Genomic DNA, 20,683 nt, shown 5'->3' with positions numbered 1-20,683 from the left:
AGATATTACTGACAAAGATGTTTTCCCCACTCCCACCTTACTGTTTCCATTGAACTAGAGAGTATTTTCAAGTGCAGAAATTTTAGGTTAGTTTTGTGCACAGAACTGGACTTAAGAGAAATCAGGAAAAAAAAAAAATAATGTGTCTGCCTCCAAAACTCTCTAAAAACTAAATGAAATACTCAATGAAACCATGGGTGACAGATCTGCATACATTACTTGAGGACTTGGCTTTGTGTCTCTCTCATTCATTCATGCACGTTCTTGAAGTGAAGCTCAACCCAGCACTCCAAAATCAGAGTGCCACAGTTTGATTTCAGGAGTGATTAATCTCACATTCCTACAAAGTTCTGTTAGTGTGGGGTAAGAACAGGGCATTTAATCAGTCAAATTGCTTGGGTTTTAGCTGGACTCATCAAGCATCTCTGGGCAAGGTAAATGAACCACAGCATTAAAATGCAGCTGGTACAGAGGACTTAAGAACAGACAACTACAGAATTAATATGACTTCAGAGTAACTTTTTAATCCCAATTAAAAGTGCATCATAAATAGCTTTTGTCTAAGCAGATATTCAGAAGTTTTACAACAAAGGTAAGGACTACAGTACCAAAACTTAGGAAGAAATACTTTATTTTCTTAGCTACTGTTCAGAAAGCCCTGAGGAAACTGATCCCCAAATCCCTAAGAGATCTGCAGCAGAGAAGCTGAGGAGCACTCTGTGCAGACAACTCCCGGTAGTACTTGGTAGAAAACGAGGCACAACATACCTAGGCAGCTTGCTCAGGTCACACCTCCTCAACACCACATGAATTCCATGTATTCTTCCCTTTTGGCAGCTACTACAAAGAGAGACATGATTCTCCCTGGCAAGTATCCCGCTATTGGACAGGTAACAGTTTTTGCTAGCATGTAAGGTCAGACACCTGTTGTTCATCAGAAGTCACAAAAACACTGTTTCACTGCTGGAAAAACGGGAACAGCATGACTAGTAAGGCTTCAAACACAGCAGCCATAAATCCCTCAGTCACTCAGCATACAAAGTTACAAATGAACAAAGCTACTAGCTTTTTTTTTTTTTTTTTTGTACAAAGAACAAGCTCAACAGACTTTAATTCAAATACATTTATAATAAGTAAACATTTCAAAATCAAAATTGGAGGGAGTGGACTGAAACACCCAGACATTCTTGCTTTACTCTCCACCCGCGCAAAGAAGGAATGGTTATTTCTCATAGCAGTTTGATCAGTACAGAAGACTCCCACAAACTAAAAGCTTTTGTCTTAGTTAGGTATTAGCTATGTAGTAAAAGTACATTCAAGAAGTCCTTGTATCAATTTGGTGTTTTTCAAGTACCTGACAGCTGATCCTTTTACAGATAACAAACAGCCCCTTTTGGCGTGCAGTGTTAGATCAAAATCCATCTCTCAGTTCATAGATAAACTGAGAATCCTGTTTAGATGAAGTCTGCTAGCTGACTCAGGTATTATTAATGTTAACTTCTCTAAAATGAAAACATTATGAAAGACTTATTTCCTATTTAGCAGTACCACATCTCCTACTGATAAATTTGGGTTGTGCTACTGATCACTTAGATGACATACACCTAAGAAATTTTAAAAGAATAAAATCTGAATAATTAAAATACACACTATCTGGAAAAATATCACAGATGTATAAGAATAGAAAAAAAAAGTAAAAGGCTTTAATTCATTACATTGTTTTGTGCAGATAATATTTTTACAGACTATGGCCAATCAATGAAGAAACAAAATACAAATGTTTCAGTCTTTTTAGCTCTTTTTTCAAGACACTTGACTTGTACTTTGAGCTTAAATAGTAGTTAATCCACTGATAAACAAACTCAGCAGAAAACAATTTTTTAGTTGTACCACTAAATCATTAAAATCATTAATATCATTATGTTGTACAGGAGTTCAGTGCTGTACCACTAATAAGATTTTTCCTGGTTACTGTAGAGGTAAACTTGTAATCCAGGTAAATTGGACTACAACAGTAGAAAAATCAAACTATCCCCATGTTGTGTTCAGGTAACGTTGCACAGAACAGCTTCAGATTAAATTTGCATTTGTTTTTATTCCTAGTATTGCAATGATGGGCAAAATTACCTCTAAAAGCAAACGTGTATTACAAAAAACAAACAAACAAAAAAAAATTGTTAACATTTTATGATGACTAAACAAAATAAATGGTAAGTAGGTATGAAGAAGTAAGATTCAAAACTCTGTAACCAGAGCTTACTTTCAATAGAAAGTTTCGAGTGTCAATTTTTTTTACATTGGAATAAATTGATAGTTTGCTTGATATCTCAAGTTTTGAACTTCTCTTCCTTATAAAGTGAATAAATCCCCAAAAGTCCTTACTTAACAGAAATAGCTTGAACACTACAATCTACTCAAGAGCAACAGAACACTTAATAGCTATACTATAAAAGCTGGTTCAACAAAGTTGGGAAGGTGAAATTTGATTTGATAAAGTCTCATTGCAGCAGACAAAAATGAAGCTTGCATTTTGTTTGCTGGCAGAAAAAGAATATTCAATTCACTAGAGTGCATATAACAAAACCAAACATGCAATCTATTGCTTTTAAAACTTTTACTGCAAGATAACATTAAGAGAACAGTAATTAGATATCTATAATTTTTTTTTTCCCAAAGAGAAAATATGTAAACAGGATAATAATTTTTTTCTGTATGTATATAGCTTCTCGGATCATTTCAGGGGGACAAAGGAGGGGGTGGTGTTTCTCAATAATCAGAACACTTTTAAATGTAATGGGTTTTCATTTGATAAAAAGAAGAAAGCCAACACTGTTCTAATTCAGCATTAGACAAAAATACTGTGTTTCTTGCACTACTTTAACACAGCTGAAGAAAAAACCCGAATACCCCTATTTTGGCATTCAGGATTACATTTGCTCAGATCTTTTAGATTTCACAAAGCTGCTATCCAGTGTTGCCATGAAATACAGACTATAAAATCTACGTAGCACAGGCTACTTCCAATGTCAATACTAAGTGGAAAGGAACATGAAGCAGTGCATTACACTACATTTCTGGAACTAGTACAGTAAGAGTTAAAACCTAGAAAAAGTTAACCTACTGTTTATAGAAGGAACTAATTATCTGCAGAAGCTGATTTTTTGGTTGTATATTTTTTTTTTTTATACTGTGCGATTTTCTGCATCTGCTAACTTAAAACAGACATTTAAAACTTGTTGCTTTCTTTGCTTTGTTTCCTATGTTCTCCCTTCCACCCACCCCCTATTATGCCATACACCAAGCATTATGAATGTAAGCCCAAATATCCTAGACAATCCAGTGAACAAAGTTAGTGTAATGCACTGGTGTGAGGTGTGAAATAGAAAAAAAAAAATTCTCTCAGTCTTCATCGAAGTTCTGCTGTAGAAGAAAGTTGGCAGCCAGGTTTTCATTCTTCTCACAGGCAAAATACGCCTGTATCACAAGTCCTTCAGGAAATCCTAATGCCTTTAACTGAAGAAAAGAAACATATTTAGGAAGTGCATTTTGTATGTTAGGCTTCTTTCTATGTCTAGTGTCTCTTAATGTCCCTTAAGCAATTACTGCTTTCTTGGAAATAACATTGCTGCCCAGTTCAATGCAGACTTTACTGAGTGAAAAATAAGGTGCTTTAGTAAAGAGAATCCTCACTCGAAAAGGTGATTTGATTAAGTCTAATGAAGCACCATTAAAAATTGTCACTTCTTTAGTGACCCAGTATGTCTAAAACAGAGCTGGGTCACAGTATTATCAAGAAGTAACAGCACATTGCACTGCTGCAGAAAAAAAACCCCAACTTCAAAACAATGCTCATTTTAAACAATTATACAAAGTTCCAAAGCACTTTTAACAAAAACTGCCTGGAACAAAAGCTCCCAGCCTGTAATCTTTAGTAGCTTGTCCAGCATGTCACATTAAGCCATATTTTCAATTGTTTATCTTAAAAAAATTAACTACGCACTGCAGCCAAGAGAAGTAAACTCAGAGCAATCTGGTTTTCGGAAGTCAAGGAATTAATTAAAGTCTGGAACACAGTGACAACAGGGTATGAGAACACCAGAGAAGACCTTATTACTGTGCCAAGGGCTTAGCCAGCACTTAGGGGCACTCAGAAATTGAAACCTTGTTTTAGCCAAAGGCAAGTACACTCCACTATTTCAAGATTTTCTTAAAATCCTCACAGCACCTGCAAGGCATTTCATGTATGGGGCAGATCAAATAACTGTGAGAAACTGTGTCCTATTATCCCTCACCAGTCAGTCTTAGATTTATTTCAGGCTCACAAACAGCATGAAGGCATCAGCTGCAATACTAAGACACTTAAATTTTGAGGTTTGTCTTTCACAGGAAGAGAAAGAAGCGTATGGATCTCTGCTTGGTTTTAGAAGAGACCGCAGAGCTAATAAAGCTCTACTGCATAAAATGGCTTTAAAAGGAAATGCAGCAGACTAGAGAAGATGGCCTGTGAAGAAGTACATGGACAAATAATTTTATTAGACTAATTTTACTAATTGCCAATTTCCTCAAGTTCTAGAGGACTGAATACCGATATTCAAATAGGTATCCTTCTGATGATCCTTACATGAACTTTTGTTTTGCCAGCTGAAAAAACACTGTCTTTGAGGTACAAAACCACTACCACAGTATGACAAAAGTCTTGCAGTTTGTTCTGAGAAAAATCTCAGGGGCATTGCCATCCAGGCAAATTTAGTCAGTTACACAGTAGTGTTTATGAATGCAATATATCACCCCAGAGTATATTTTCATGCTTACCAGTACTTTTAGAAAACTGTAACTAACTAATTCTCATGGACAGACAAACAGCTGGGTAAAGTTTTGACTCCAACTAATCTACTCAACTATGACTGTTCTTACTTTCCAATACTTTGCTAAGAGTGCTCATGCAGCCAGACCTTTGTATCTGGAAACCTGTCATGGCATGATCTAGAACAGTGCTGGCTGAGGCTTTTGCAAGAGGAATTACTTCCCGAGTAATTCCCAAGGGAAATCCATTCTGTCATCAATTATCACAGGATGATCTCTGATCACTTAAAACGCTCTGCCTCTTCTCGGTAAGACAGATTTAAGGTATTTTAGACTCACTTGCTATAAAGCAAGAAGAGGTATGATTTGAAACAAGGCTACAAGAGCTACGAAATGTCAAGTACGAAAACATCAAATATTATGCAGAACTACTGAGCTAAACAAAGCTTAAGTTAAGTGTGTCTTAAGCATACACTGGAGTCAACACCCCACAGCAACAAGAATTTCAAAGAAGAAAGGAAAATTTCAAAGAAGAAAGGCTCACCCTTTCTATAGCTTCTTTTTCCTGAGGTGTTACTTGAATGTAGTTCATATGAGCATTCCCAGCATCTCCTATTCCTCCAGTGCTGGCACCATCATCACTGCCACTTAAACCTTGGCGAGACTCTAGAACTGGCTCGTTCAACATATGAATAAAATGTTCCTGGTGCTGGCTTATTTGCTGTGAAGCACAGGACAGAAAAAGAAACACATATATTTAAATACCTCATCTTTAAGCCTGCCAACAGACAAGTAAAAATATTTATTTTCAGAGAATTAAGAAGTCAAAGGAATGTGCAAAAAGTGCACAGAGAAAAAAATTATTCAGTCTAACCGTAAGAAACGCAATTTTTATGTTTCAATTCAACTGCAGTGATCCTTTCCTCTTCCTCACCCCCTTTGCACCTCTTATGAAGTCTCAAATTTGTATCTAATATCATAGAAAATACATTCTGTACAGCAACAACTGCTGAAAAGCCAGCAATAGAATGTTGTAACTGCTAGTAACATATCCCAGACAACATCAACATGTGACTCTCTTGTAAAGCTAAATCACAATTATCAAGCATTATTTTCTTCTTTTAAGATCCACCTGCAGTAGTTGGGGGTTTTCCCGTCCAATCTGCTGTAGCAATGCCGGCAACAGAGAAGGATTTTGCTGGATAATTTGTCTCATCTGCTGGAACTGAGGCTGATTTCGCAAAAACTCAAGTGGATGCCCTGAGAAAAAAAAAATCAGTGAAGTAACACTTTTTTTTAAAAAGTTACTAAGAATCTTAATAAAATACATACCTACACTGTAACTGTAGATAAACAGGACATGCAAGTGAATAGCACACCCCTCACTGAAGCATAGAAGAATTTGCTTCCTCACAGTAACTCTAGCTTTAAGCAAAACTTCTTTATTCTAAGGTTAAACAAGGCATTCCCATTTCACCCAGTCTTCTCTTAAGATCCAACAGCCTGGTCCTTATCTCCAACACTTTCCTCTGTATGTCTCATCTCTGGTTAATCTCAGACACATCTACCCAACCCACCATCTCATCTCTGCATCTACACCAGAGCTCTCCACCTCCTGCCACAGGTCAGTTCTCCAGGGAGTCTTGTCTTCCCAAACATCCCACACTGTTAGTTACTGAAGTGAACACAGCAGTATCTGAACTGCTCCGAAATATCCCTCCCCCCATTCTCTCTTCATGGATCATGTCATGTGTGCCTGCAACTACTAAATGCACGTTTAACACTCTGGCCTCTTATCAGAATTTGTATCTTGAGCACCATTTCTGCCACAGCCTAAAACAGACCTTTCCTACTCCTTCATTAGGCTCCTTTCATGTATTTATCTATCTCCCCTTAAGAGGGAGATAAATACATGATAAATACCCTTCTCTTCAGCAGGCACCAACCACTGTCAAAGTGCTGCACTGCTGAGCAAAGAGTCCTAGGTCATTTATAGGTCTCTCCAGTACTACACTTCATGGCCTAATTTCAGGTTTCTCCCTTAATATTCGAACTTCTGTGTGGTAAATATATTAATATAGCCACAGTGGACAGTGCCCAATCAGTCAGAGTAGGAAGCCAGAGGTTAAGTGAGAGAAAACACAACCCCAACCATATCTGTGCCCTTGCACTTAAGTTCAGAACACTGAATTAAAGTAATTGTGCAAGTTCACTGCATTTTTGGAAAACTCATGCTTCATTGCACATGACATACAACAAGCCACTTGTTCCAAGAAAGTACCACACCTGGAATTTCCATGTTAACAGCTCTTATCCAATTCCCTTTGAGCAGCCCACAAGCACCTGGAACTTAAAACTGACTGGAAAAGAGATGAAGTGCACATTGTTTATCATACCTTCTCAAACACAGCCTTTCTTACCTCCTAGTGAGCTAGTAGTCGTGGGTATAGTTGCTACTGCTGCTGCCACTGCTGAAGACTGAGATGCACCAGTGCTTGGTGGTTGAGGGGGTTCAGCCACAGCCTGATTATCTCCAGGTATACCCTAAAGCCACAGATCACATCATTACCCACAGAAATGTTTCAACTACATGCAGTATTCGTGTTTCAGAATGAAGGAAAAAAAAAAACCCACAAACAACCTTAATGCTTTCACTGCAAATACAAGGCAAGATTCTGTGAGTTATGCGTTTACAACTGACAGAGAACACCGTGAAAAGATAAAATTAATCTTTTGGCAGGAAAAACCTGTGGTTTTTATAGAAAGACAGTAAAGCATGCACTGCATCACTTTAAAACACACTTCACCTGACAAAAAATACTTCCTTTGAATCCTGTTTGAAGATACTTGATATGAGCGAAAAAATTAAATATACTGTTACAATATGTTATACTGTTATGCAAAAGAAGTGATACTACAGCAACAAATTGCAGCACAAAATGCTAACTAAGATTAACAATGCCATACAACTGGCAAGAAACTGAGAAGAGATACAAGAACACAGCTCTTGGGACCTCTTTCCTCAATGAAAAGCTGTCATTTACTGTACCTTAAAAGTGAAAAGGTCTGTATGTCACCCAGCTTTAGCAGTTTAAAAAAAAAAAGTTAACTTGCCTTTTGTTTATTTTCTATCTGCAAGCAACTTTGTATAGGAACTGATTGCTATGGAGGCAGGAATGGACAAAGCTAAACCACAGTATTATAATAAACTAGAATGTAGGTTACACAACCATGATACCTCACTGTACTACTTTTCACCTGCATGGAAATCCTATAAGCTTCCTACCCTAACCCTGCCTACCTCACTGTCACTGAACTCCTGCACCAAGTTTGTCCTTTCAATCTATCTCTCTTGTCATGGTTTAGCATAGTTTGGGTTTTAGTTAAAGAGTTAAGTAAGTAATGGGTATTTTGAACCAAACCACTAAATCCCTGAAGCCTGGAAACTTACTCATGGGAGAGACACCACGAATAGTACAACAGGCCCTGTTGGAACAGCCCAGAGAAGTTATCCAAACGAAAGTCACCCTTCTGTTTGGGAACCACAAAACAGAAGGAACTGGGTGGGTGGAAATAGTACAGAACTACAGGGCAACCAGACAATGAAGAGGTTTGTCAAGCCTACCATAAAAATCACTGGTAGGTAATGTAGATTAAAATCCTGCTGTAACATGATCTTCACACGGTATGTTCATCATTACACCTGAACAAAAAGGACAAATATGCAGCTAATATAGAGCACACATCTAGAAAAGGAGAACTGGACAGTGCTCCAAGCAATGCTTTGCCTTACCTGTTTATTAAGAATCACATCAAGATATAAATCACCTAATCATCAACTGCATGTTTAAGCCACTCAGGGGAATAAATGCAGGATTTCCCTGTCACACACTTCATTACCTTCACATGGCTCAGTAAGCTTGCTACACATCCCTCCCTCCACTGAGGGGGAGAAGAATTCCATTCATGGTATAATTCTGAGGCAACACTCCCTTATCAGTGGCTTACAGAGCACTGATTAAATACCTTTTCCCATAAAAAAATAATTTCTGGCAAAGCAAGTATAATGTAACAACTTGGGTTACTCTTATGAAATTACTAGTTGATTTCACCTATTCACAGGCATATGTCATCACTGCAATCTGTGTCCAGATCAAACAACATGTGCTTGTTTAAACTTTTAAGTTTGCTCTTAAATGGAAGGACTATGTAAACTCATTCAAACAAATTTACTTAGAAATTATTTGTCATCTTGAACATCATCTTAACTCTTGCATGCAAGCTTGAAGTATCACCCTCCAGATAACAGAGACTGTGTACAGTTGTAATCAGACAATGCCAGTGAGGCATGTGGACCTTGTTCACACAGCTACACAACAAAATAAAGCATGGTATTAAACCACACACAAGTCACTCTGAATGCAAACACTGCTTGGACAGCAAAAAAAGGCCACTGTTGCCTTATGGTGGATGAAACAATTGTTTACTGTTTAACTGAGCAGTACAGTGGTTTTTAGCTGACATTGCTCTCCGCAGGGCAATAATCACATCAGGTCCAGCTTCTGCACAGAATAGAGAACAAAATAGTTCCAGCTGGGAGGTACTTACAGTGATCATCTAGTCCCACTGACCAACCAATTCACGGCTGACCAAAAGTTAAAGCCTGCAAAGGGCATTGTCCAAATGCCTCTGAAATACTGACAGGCACAGGACATTGACCACCTCTCTAGGAATTATGTTCAGTGTCTGACTATACTCACACTAAGGAAACGTTTCCTAAAAATATCCAAACTAAGAGGCTGGTTATTGAAGAGATGACAGAACTCCTTCCTAGTTAGGAGTTAGGAAATCCTTGGCTCAAAGGAAGATTTGAATGTAAATGCCTCCAAAGTCTGGGGCTTAGAAAAATAAAGAGCATCTTTTGCAACTGAGACCTCCTTCCACGACCACAGTTCATGGACACAGGATTACACCTACATCTTGAATGATGAAGCCATGAAAACTGAAGAACTTGCCATCTGAACCATGGACAACAAGTAGAATCTTCAGGGCTCATCTGAGGAACAGCTGTGCTTTAATTACAGTTTAAACTCCTTTCCAACACCTTACAGGTACCTTTGGTGTACTGGTTCTTCAAACACTTACAGATCTCAACATCCTAATCCTAATCTGCAGATTATATAAAAGATAGTGCTGATGATAGTTTGGAGGCAGGTAAGGTAGAGAGAAGGTCCAAGAACACTGTCACCAACAGATCAGATCAACAGTAACTAAAAGTAACCTTTTTTGATGCAGCAGGAGAGTAAGGAACATCTTCAGACCACAGCAAACCCGGAATAGTTAGAAAGACCATTTACAGAACAAGGATTGTTCTAGAAGGACAACAAAAAGTCTGACATCTAGTATGGTCTCCAAGAGCAAGACCATTCCTCCCTACTCCCTCTTCCAGAAGGAAGAAGAAGAAGAAAAGGTATTTCCAGTGAAGGATAACACGAAACATAAAGGGACATCTTATATAACAGGACCCCGTTTTACATACAGGGTCTTCTGAAGGACTGGAAATGAACTCCTCATACCAATCAATGTATTTGGCAGATGTGACATGTAACTCCATCACAGGGATACTCTATGTCTATTCTGGAGTTCCTGAAGAGAAATAAGCTAGAGGAGGGAAATGCCAGACTGAGTGCACAAGAATTGCATGCTGTGTAGGACTGCCACACACACAGCAGGCCCAACACTCACAGGAGGCACTGAATTCATGGTGTATTTACAGACTAGATGAACAGTAAAACCAACATTTTGACAGCATGAAAAACAAATGTTTGAGCCTGCAGACTTATGACAGACTTGGGAGTTACTGCATTCACCCTTGCTTCGCCTAATGGTAGCTGGGAATTGAACTTTTTACATTCTTGTACTCAAAATATGTGTTGTCAGTTTAAAATCTGAAGATTACAAAGTCTTGGGAACACTAATGTAAGTGGGAAGCATGCCAGCGACTTGTAGTTGTAACTACTGAAGGAAAACTTCATTAACAAAATTGAAGTTTTATAACTGGAGGGTAAAGATGCCAGATTTCTTATCAATCAATCAGAAGTTCAACCCACATGTATTTTGCAAGGATTAGGTCAAGATATCTGGTTGCCAGATTTTAATAAAGTTCAGATCTCCTAAAAGGAAAAACCTCATCAGGGAAAAAGTGGTGTGCCAGAGTGAAAATTAAATGCACTGGAAATACTGACTAAGCAACAAAATCATAGACAAATTCTATGGTGGTTACAATTCAAGTGTCAGATTAAGGTATACAATGAGAAACAATCCACAAAGCCCCCGAACAACTCACAGGGTTTTCATTAAAGTGACATTACTCTTCCATTTCGTCTCATGCCAATGAGGTTTGTTTAACCCTTCAAGCTTTATTTATCAAATGAAAATTGCTTCTTCTCTAAAACACTGCTGAAATGAAAACACCAGTTAAATTAAGCACAGTTCAAAAAAAAAAAAAAAAAAAAACCTCTCAAACCTTTTTGTTTGGAAAGTGTATCAAGAACACTGTGCATTATTACAGTGAACTGGAACTTAAAGAATGGTGATGTTATGTTATAGATACTAGTGCAAAAGTACAAATAATCAACTAATGCTGTCACTAAGAGGTGACACAAAATCACTGAGCCAGCCATTGGCAGTTAAAGCTATCACTGTAACTGGACATACTTTACATACAAATCCATATGAGTCAACAAAAAATGAAAGCAATGAAGTGGTAGAAGTGGTTAGGGATTACTTCAGTGTTTTCTGTAACACATCACATCTGTCAAAATTTCAATCTCACCTTTCCAGATGGCAAATGTCACTCTCAGGGATTGAGTAATGTTCAAAAATAACACCAAAATCAAAGTGAAAGGTATTACGTGGGAAACAAAAACTGAAAGAACAAGGTGTAGGCAAGGTAAGTGCTCACCATCAGAAGGTACTCCACGGCTCTGTCAGGATTGTTGAAGCTGGCCCTCAGCGCCGCTATCACCTGCTCTCGCTCGTAGCCCATGGACATGATCTCAGTCACCATGTTCTCATAGGACTGACCTGTCACTAGAAGTCACAGGACCACCATTTTAAGGGAAGAAGATGAAAATAATCACACACACACACAAAAAAAAGTTTCAATGGATACGTAATTTCTACCCAAATTTCAGTCGTTCATTGAAAAGAGTACTTCCTATTAAACATGCCATGGTTCTGTAGCTTTAATTCCAAATACATTCAGTGGTTTCATTATGAATTTGATTGGAAATAGTGGAGGGTAATGAAGAAAATGTAAATGTCTACTGACAAAAGCAGTACTTGGTGATACTTCTGTACTTGCAATTGAAATTATGTTCTCTCTTCAAGTTTTCATTTAAGGTCAAGGGCATCCTCACAGCTAATATTAAATTCCTGATGTAATCAAGAGAAGTCTCCTGCAGCTTACATTTGGAAATCAAAACTTTCAAGGCAGAAATCTGCCTGCCAAATTGTTAGCCATTGAGGATTTTCCAAATAAAGACTTTTTGCTATGCTGCTGTTAGATGACAATTAGTGATGACCATTATATTGCGATATATTGCTACGTGCTGCTGCTGATGATGATCCAAGTAATTTAATCAACTTAATGTGGACCAACTCAAATCAGACAGAAGACTTAAAAGTTGGATCTAGGAAAGTCACTCAAGACTTCAATGAGGGTCCAGGAGACCAAGTTATCTCATTTAATTCTTATCTCACTCAATTTAACATTTTGCTAGACATTCATCACATCAAATCCCCCACTTCTTACAGCAAAAATGGATGAAAACTGTCCCACAACTGCAGCAACCAAGACAAAAAGGTACACATATGATATATGGAGCAATTTAAGGGCAACTGATCACTACACTAATTTCATTGTACAGAAAATTATTATCTCTTTTCATAATCCACTTAATTTTGCTGCCTTAAAAGCAGACAGCAGGTATAACAATTAAAAAGAAAGGTAACTATTCTATTATACATTGTACCTGGTCAAATCTTAAAGTTTATCTTGCTGGGGAAAAAAAGAATACAAACAAACCCAGGCATTAAAATACCATCTCCTTCCTTGGATAAAGGTATTCCTGATCTCAGTGAAATCCTACTACTGACTGACTCTGCAACTAGGAAGTTAGTGGCAGGAGAGTTAAATAATTAACAGTAGTCATAAAAAACAACTGATTAATAATTTAAAAAAAAAAAAAACCCAGAGGAAACAAATACAAGAGCTACTCTGTTAAGACAAGTAAGTCATAATTAAAAAAACCAAAGAAAACATCAAGTTTTATTCCCTTAGGGAGAAGGTGTTTAACTCAAGCCAACATTAATACAACCCCATTGCCTGTTTCTTAACGTGTGCTTCTAAATAATCAGTGGGTGTATGACTTAGGGCTGTACACTCAAGAACAAACAATAAAACAGCCCTAGCCCAAGGGTACTTGTGCATTATCCATAAATAAAGGATTTAAAAACCTTGACTAATTTGACTATTTATTATTTGGGCTTCAAAGTAATAGTGTCAACCTGATAGTAGGGAATGGTAAGTTTTTCATGTCTTCATACAGAACTACAAAATCATTCATTTTACATCTACCTGCATTTTTTCATTCATTAAAAAAAAAAAAAAAAATCACCTAAACGTTGCTCTAAAGATATATACTTCTATATATCTTCAAAGAAGCAAAAAAGCCAAGCCAACAATTGTCCCAACACAATGATTTTGCTAAACTTCTGCTCACATTCTTCCTGACACGGCACGTTTACCCTTACTACTCCTAAGAAACTAACCAAGCAGACAGAACACCGGTTGATATAATTAGTTATTACTTGAACACTTCTGTACTGCTTTTTCGATATAAGCAAGGCAGAGACTAGAACATTATGAGAGATTTGATAGAGGAAAAAGATGCAAAAAGGCTGGCTTGCTCTGCACTGGCTGCTACCTAAGGCATAATTAAAAGCCAAAGGAGGAAAACAGAATTACTGAAAATGTAGGTGCATGTACTCCATACAGACTAGTTAACAAGTTGAGCAAAGTGAGATCAAGAATAATAATTCAGAAGTTGCACACTAGCAGTGTCATGATACAGAGTCAGGCCTATCTGTACCTAGTGCTTAGTGGAAATGTTTGAGGTCAGTGCTGAATTGATTCTGCCCTTTGCTTTTGTCTTTCAAATAACATTTTAAAGCTGGATTAACTCTCAAATCCAGTTCATCACACTCCCCACAATATATCTCGTCCTATGCCCTAAAGAAATTTTAGGTTGCTCCTGTGAAAGACGTAGTTGCACAAGAACTGCAAGACATGCAGATCTTCACACAGCACACGAAGCCACATCACTCATCACTTTTCAGCATTTAACTGAAAACAGCAGCAAATCATAGAAAACAACCCCTGTTTTTAAAGCAAAATCAATAAATTTCAGACAATGTAACTGAGAAGCCCAAGTTAGAGTATGTGTAGGATCCAACTTAGTAAGATCACAACTTATGTCTGTGAAGACATACTCCATCAATTTGTGCAAGCAAATTCCCTCCAGGACAGTTTTTCAAAAAAAGAACCACAGAGTTCATGCCTATTGCCCTTGAACATTTTTTAGCTGACAACACTTACAATATGCTTACTCAGAAAATCACACTCAATACCTGTTATTTCCAAACCCATTAGGGACACATGGGTTTTACTCCATCAGACACCAACCAAATAACTCCCATATAAAATGGATAGTGAGGGGACGGTCTTGAAATGGGATTTCTTTTTTTTTTCCATTTTTGAAGAGATTTGAATCAAGACCACCAGCTTCATTCAACTTGCTGATCAACACTGTTAACACGGGTGCTTGTGATGACCTCATCTTGGTCACTGAGATATTCTGAATGGTTAAGGAAGTACCTTTGGTAGCAGCAATCAGTTCAGCCCCTTCAGTCCTGTTACATTTTTGTCTCCTGCAGTATCCATCAGCTATTTCAGATCATACACTCTAAAACAGTATGTCACACGTAAGACCTAAACAAATCTAGTAGCTACCACTAATTCATGTAAAACATTACTGCTGCTTCTAAATCACCCTAGGCTGCTTAATCACAACACCTGCCTCCAACACAACCACACAAAAAAGGAAAATGAAACTCTTCATTTAGTTCAACTCTTTGTACTGAACTGCAGCTTCATATTTAAAGACAAAAGACAGAATAAAAACCCCACCTCCTCCTTATTTCTATGACTGAATTTGTTATGATCCAAAACAACCCAAAAATTTCAGGAGGAGTAAGGAGTTGTGGGTTTGTCTAATAATTTCCTAGGTACACAAATCAGCATAAATATGGGGCAGACCTTCTTACTGTCTTTATTGTTTATTCCACTGAGAAACAAACATTACTTAAACTGTCAGAATAAAAGTAAGTTGACTGTAAATACAGGGAGGCATTCATTTCTCAGCCCAGATAGCAGCAGATCTGGTGAATTTATCTAATCTAAATGTGTCAAAAAGCAAAGTACTTTCAAAGCTGGAACAAGGGAATAATAAAGGCAGCCATTTTATCAGACCTGCACTCTGTGGAAAGCACACACATGTTTATATCTAGTCTTCTATTCAAGCTACTTCAAAGTGAATAGTTAGAAGAGAAATTAAGGCAAATGGGGAAAAAAAGCTGGGATGACAAGGAACTTCCTTTTACACCATAAAAATATACAAAGGGAAATATTCTTCAGTAAAGTAGCTCTCAATGCTGGTTCCAAGATATCAACTTCAGGTCTTAGAGAACAGCACTTTGATTATAACTTTAACAGTGACAGATACAGAAGGAAATGTCAACATCTGCTAATCCGTCATGTTTCTGCTGCACCAAAATAATGTCTACATTAAAAAAACTCTCCACTTACCAAGTGCACTTATAGCATCCTCAAAAAGATTTGATCGAGATGTATCACCTGTTGTACTGTAAGACGAAGACAAGTGCAACGGTAATTACAAAACTTTGGAAAACTTCCTGTTTTTCAAAAAAAAAAAAAAAAAAAAAACAAACCAGCAGCAGCTGTAACTCTAATAGCCCCTTTTGTTTCTAAAAAACCAACAAAGCTTTCCAAAGAGCTCTCTTTTGGTCCTATAGTGAGAACAGATTTTACAAACTTACAATGCTAGCATTTTTAACACAAGGACAACCTTCCCCCCCTACCCCCCAGAAGTTTGGCTCTTGCCCATCTGCTCAGGGATTAGCCATCTGCTTGCTTGAATGCTTTAAAGGGTGGGAGAACAAGGTGGATTTTCAAAAGCACACAGCAGTCTTGCTAACTGCTTCCCCACAGTCACCAGCTTGATCTCAATGAGGACCCAAGGAGGTTGGTGGCAGGCACTTATTAAAATCTTAGTATACTACTTTCCCAGGAATATAAACTGCTAACATTTGCAATTACTCCATCTCAAGTTATCAAAGTTGTTAAATTACAGGATTAAAGGCTCACCTCCATGAACAGCAAGGAACACAGAGGCGCAACAGTGGGCAGAGGAATACCAATTTTAATCAGCCACAGCCAAGGGTGCCCCATTCCCAGGGCTGCAAATTAAAGCATCAGCCCCTTGGTTTCAGGGTGCCATCCAGGGTGGGTCAACAGGACTCCTTCAAGAGCATTACAGCCTACAGGGCAGTACAACTCACCATGGGGTGCCAGGAAAAAGTTCTGGGGGAAATCTAGAGCAAGAATCAAAGGCAGGGAAAGGAAAAGCACCAAAGCACCATGCAGATGAAAAGCACGGGTTAAGACAGCAAAAAGAGGAGAAAAAGGGCCAGTCATAGGTAAGAAACACTTGCCTGGCCACGCTCTGCACCTCACCACCACTCCATCCCGTCTTTTTATTAAATTCTACTTCTAAAATTTCTCATGATGCAGGGGGTGTGTGTGTGTCTCTCTCTATTCTACATGCACATGTGTATATGGAATTCCAAGTGTCCACAGGGACAGGGAACTCTGAGTTAGGGGGATCCAGACACCTGTGGAGCCAGCAACTGCTGAGACCAGACACTGTGGAAGTCTGAAGGCCAAGGACCGCAGCCAGTTCCTGGGTGAGCCCTGTGTGTGTGTGCATGTGCAGGCAAAGAGAATCTGAGTATCAGGGTTGCAGGGCTCAGGGAGTCCCCATGCCAGGTACCAAAACCCTGCCAAACACTAAGGGCCAGCTATCAAAACAGAAATTTGTATTTTTCATTTGTATTTTATACATATTCATTTTGCAGCAGTGGGCTTTGCCCTAAACAGCCAGAGGGGAACAGGATGTGGCTAATGTATCTTGCATGAGTGATGGGTTTTTCCCTGCCTGAGCTGACCTAAGCAGCCAGACACACAGGTTTATACATATTGTGTGCATATTTTGGGAATACATGTTCAGTCTTGATAACGTGATAGACTTGAGGACATGGAGCTGCAGGAGCCTCACATTTATCAGGCTACCAGAGTTGGCAACTCCTACCAGCAAGTGAAAGATCATCAGATTGATCTGAATGTTTCCAGAAGACGCCACTAAAAAGCCAACAAGGCACTTACAGAGATCTCTGTAAGATCTATGCAAGAAATAATTTGTTCCAACAAGAATGCTTCACTAGTATCTGTCAGTAGTAAGATTTACAATCAAAAAAAGATCAAAGGCAAAGCAGGACGCCAGCTGGCCTGGCCTTGGGTCAATAAATCTTGCCTTAGTAATTTAAATTCTAAAGCAAATCAGAAGGAAACAGTACTCACTGAAATCAAGGCAGGTGATAACTTTAATGTATATGCTAAATTATTTTGTTCCTTCCTGTTAAATACGTACACTGAGGCTCCCTTACTGCAGTTTTTTTTTAATAAGACTGCAATCTGTACATTAAAAATACGGAAAAAACTATGTCATTATGAAAGACTGATCTTTGAACCTAATGGACAAACTGAGCATTAAAAAAAAAAGGAAAAAACCCCACCCATTAATATTTTTACAAACTAAGTTACTTTGACTTATAAATGAAACTCCATTTGCATTCCATTTCTAACAGATACTAATTTCTCAGAAACGCAAATTAAATCATCAATTTGTATATTTAGTGCAAGAAATTTGTGATGAGTTTTTCAAGACATTAGGCAATTCCAAGTTTTGCTTCATTATCATCAAATCAGTATTCGATGGTGTTTAAATACAATCACTTAAAAATACTGTCTTGTGCACCAGTATTCCCAGAAATGACACACAAATTAAAAACCAGATTATGAAAAATGAAGATTTGATGCTATGCAGCACTTCAAGGGCCATTAAATTCCAGTTAACAACATTTTAATCCCATGCAATACTTAAGCAACTTAAAGCAAGCAAAAAAAAAGGCAACAGCATACAACAGGGATGAAACCTCCAACTTCCATTTGATTTTCTCAATTGTAGAGAATTGACTTGAAAAGTTTTTCCAGGTCCCACCATTACCTGCATATGGGCCAAGGAACATTCAGAAAAAATAAACTGGTAGCTTTAAGGCATTACATGATTAAGAGCAATACCACATCCTCCATTTTCGAAGAAAAAGCTCTTTCCAGAAATTAAGAGACTCATACAGCAATAAAGAACTTAGGGTACAAATCTGACCAATATGATCTAAAACACAATCAGAGGTTTATGAGCAAGACAGGACACATTCCTCTTAAGACTTCAAGAGCTTTGTGAGCAGTAGAGCCCCATTGCAGGTGAATATCCTCAGTCTGAAAAGAAATTTGCATGACAGCAACTCTGAAATGCCTAACAGGAACAAAAGTCTTGTGTCATTTACCTCTCCACTCCACAGGTTTATTCCCAAGACCATATTTGCCACAGGAAAAGGCATAAGCAATGAGGGGTGCTTCTTACAAGCAGTAATATTATACTTGAGTCAGAGACTGAAATTACACTCAAGAAAGAAGAAAAATTATATAGAATGGAGAGAATGACTGGAACTAGAAGCAACAGAAATGGACAGAAATAGGAACCCATTTTTGGAGGCTTATTCATACCTGTCAATTGATGATGGACTGACAGCAGCTGGTGCCTCAGGTGGTTTTTCTTCTGGCTTCTCCTCTTTTGGAGCACTCACAGGTGCAGGTTCACAGGCCACTGCATCTGGTGCTGGTGGTGGAGGGACAGGAGCTGGCACAGGGGCAGCAACAGGGATTGGTGCAGCAACTGCTGTGGGAGCTGCAGTTGTTGAGCCAACAGTGGAAGTGGCATTTGACGGCTGAGTTGCTCCAGCTGCTGCTTTGGGCTACGGGAGGACAACAGAGCTCAGGCACAGCACAAAGCTCATAAATCCAAGCTCTCTACAGGAAACACACTAAGTTCTGTTAAGACCATTTGTGTTTGATATTGCTGTCTCAACATCAAGCACAACATTAAAACATTGCAAGACATTAAATCTCTAATGCTTTTCTCTGTGTTTAAACGAGCAACTGAGACCGTCACTGAAGTACTTACACACCTGAGCATTCACACTCTAAGGAGAAAGTGAAATGCAAAGATCTAAATATTTACAGACCACAATATTCTAAATATGAAAACAACCCTATGTTTTATAAAAGCACATTTTTCAAAAGAAACCAAGCAAGCTGCCTAAAAGCATCTGCAGAACAAGCATAAGCTTTTCTCATCACTCAGATCTGGCAAAAAGTGATTAAGACAGAAATCACATTTCATTATGAATGCTGTTTGCTGGAAAACAAGATGCGAAGAAAAATTAAACTTCACCTGCAACATGTTTTAGTTAGGCAATCTTTGCATTCAAAACACTGCAACAACATCTCAAATACTTCAGTTCTAAAGTGAGCACTAAGGATAGAGAAGAATGAAGGACTACCAAACTTACAGCAGAAAATTTAGAGTGGATAATACTTGTATGCAATTGTGAAATAATCTTCATATCTCTTAACATGAATTTTTCTTAGACGCAGTATTAATCCCATTGTACAGAAACAGCCCCAAGGGCTGACAAAGCTGACCCCAATCTTTGCCTTTCTAAGAGAAATAGCTGAACTTTAACAAAACTACTTATTCAAGGTTCACCACTTTCAGACAATGTTTGCTTGAAGTAGGAAACATCTACTTCCTCCTTTTGTCTGCAAGGAGAGGTAAGGGTAAGAATGAATAGCCACCAATGTGATGGGCACAGCAAATAACATTTTAATAAGCACTCAAAGAAAAACACTGACACAGTTGGAATGCAAGGGGAGTTATTTTCTGCTGGATTCCAAAACCCTTAATGCAACAATGTCTGAGCATCAGACAAAGTTAGCAGTCTGTGCCTACGTGACTGGGCATGTCTACCCACAACAGAATCAGGAAAGGACAACTGAGCGTCAAGACTAGCAAAAATATTGTAAGACTGAAGAAATACCAAAACTACAGGTCCTTTAATATCAGAATATACTGAATTTAGCAGATCTTTGTGGAGATCTGTGTGATCATAGAATTGTTGAGGAGAGGTCTCAAATGACTGAATCTAACCCAGCACTGCCACACCCACCACTAAACCGGGTCCCTAAATGCCACAGCCACACATCTGTTGAAAACTTCCAGGAGGGGCAATTGCACAACTTCTCTGGAGCCTTCTGCCATCAACAAAATGAAAAAGTGGACTCCTGACATCTCATCTGCACCTGTTTTCTTGCACTGATAAATGCCTCTTTGGCAAACCACAGATGAGAAAGCTGCTCAGTCAGGAAGACAGCAAACAACAGTTACCTTTAACAAGCCCAGATGTTTAATTATGTTTAGTAATACCAGATAGAAATAACAGAATATATGTTTTCTTTGTCAGGAGGAGGAACTCTAGCTTCAAAATTAATTTCCTATTC

The 20,683-nt window shown here is 38.3% G+C and overlaps 1 protein-coding gene across 1 annotated transcript in view; it reads right to left on the bottom strand.

Moving 5' to 3' along the window:
• Positions 1-504: 504 nt before the first annotated feature.
• Positions 505-20,683, bottom strand: part of RAD23B (RAD23 homolog B, nucleotide excision repair protein) — a 36,145-nt gene continuing 15,966 nt past the window's right edge. Inside the window, exons 4-10 of the mRNA XM_082302147.1 lie at positions 18,851-19,098; positions 15,734-15,789; positions 11,768-11,895; positions 7,224-7,347; positions 5,936-6,063; positions 5,348-5,524; positions 505-3,513 (exon numbers count right to left, since the gene is read on the bottom strand). Coding sequence (XP_082158273.1) covers positions 3,400-3,513; positions 5,348-5,524; positions 5,936-6,063; positions 7,224-7,347; positions 11,768-11,895; positions 15,734-15,789; positions 18,851-19,098 — 975 coding nt within the window. The 3' untranslated portion in view covers positions 505-3,399. The remainder of the gene's footprint in view (positions 3,514-5,347; positions 5,525-5,935; positions 6,064-7,223; positions 7,348-11,767; positions 11,896-15,733; positions 15,790-18,850; positions 19,099-20,683) is intronic.

Source organism: Coloeus monedula (genome assembly GCF_965178545.1).
Source record: "Coloeus monedula genome assembly, chromosome: Z".
Taxonomy (NCBI): Eukaryota; Metazoa; Chordata; class Aves; order Passeriformes; family Corvidae; genus Coloeus; species Coloeus monedula.
The sequence above is the reverse complement of the archived record's forward strand: the minus strand, read 5'-3'. Positions and strand labels throughout refer to the sequence as shown.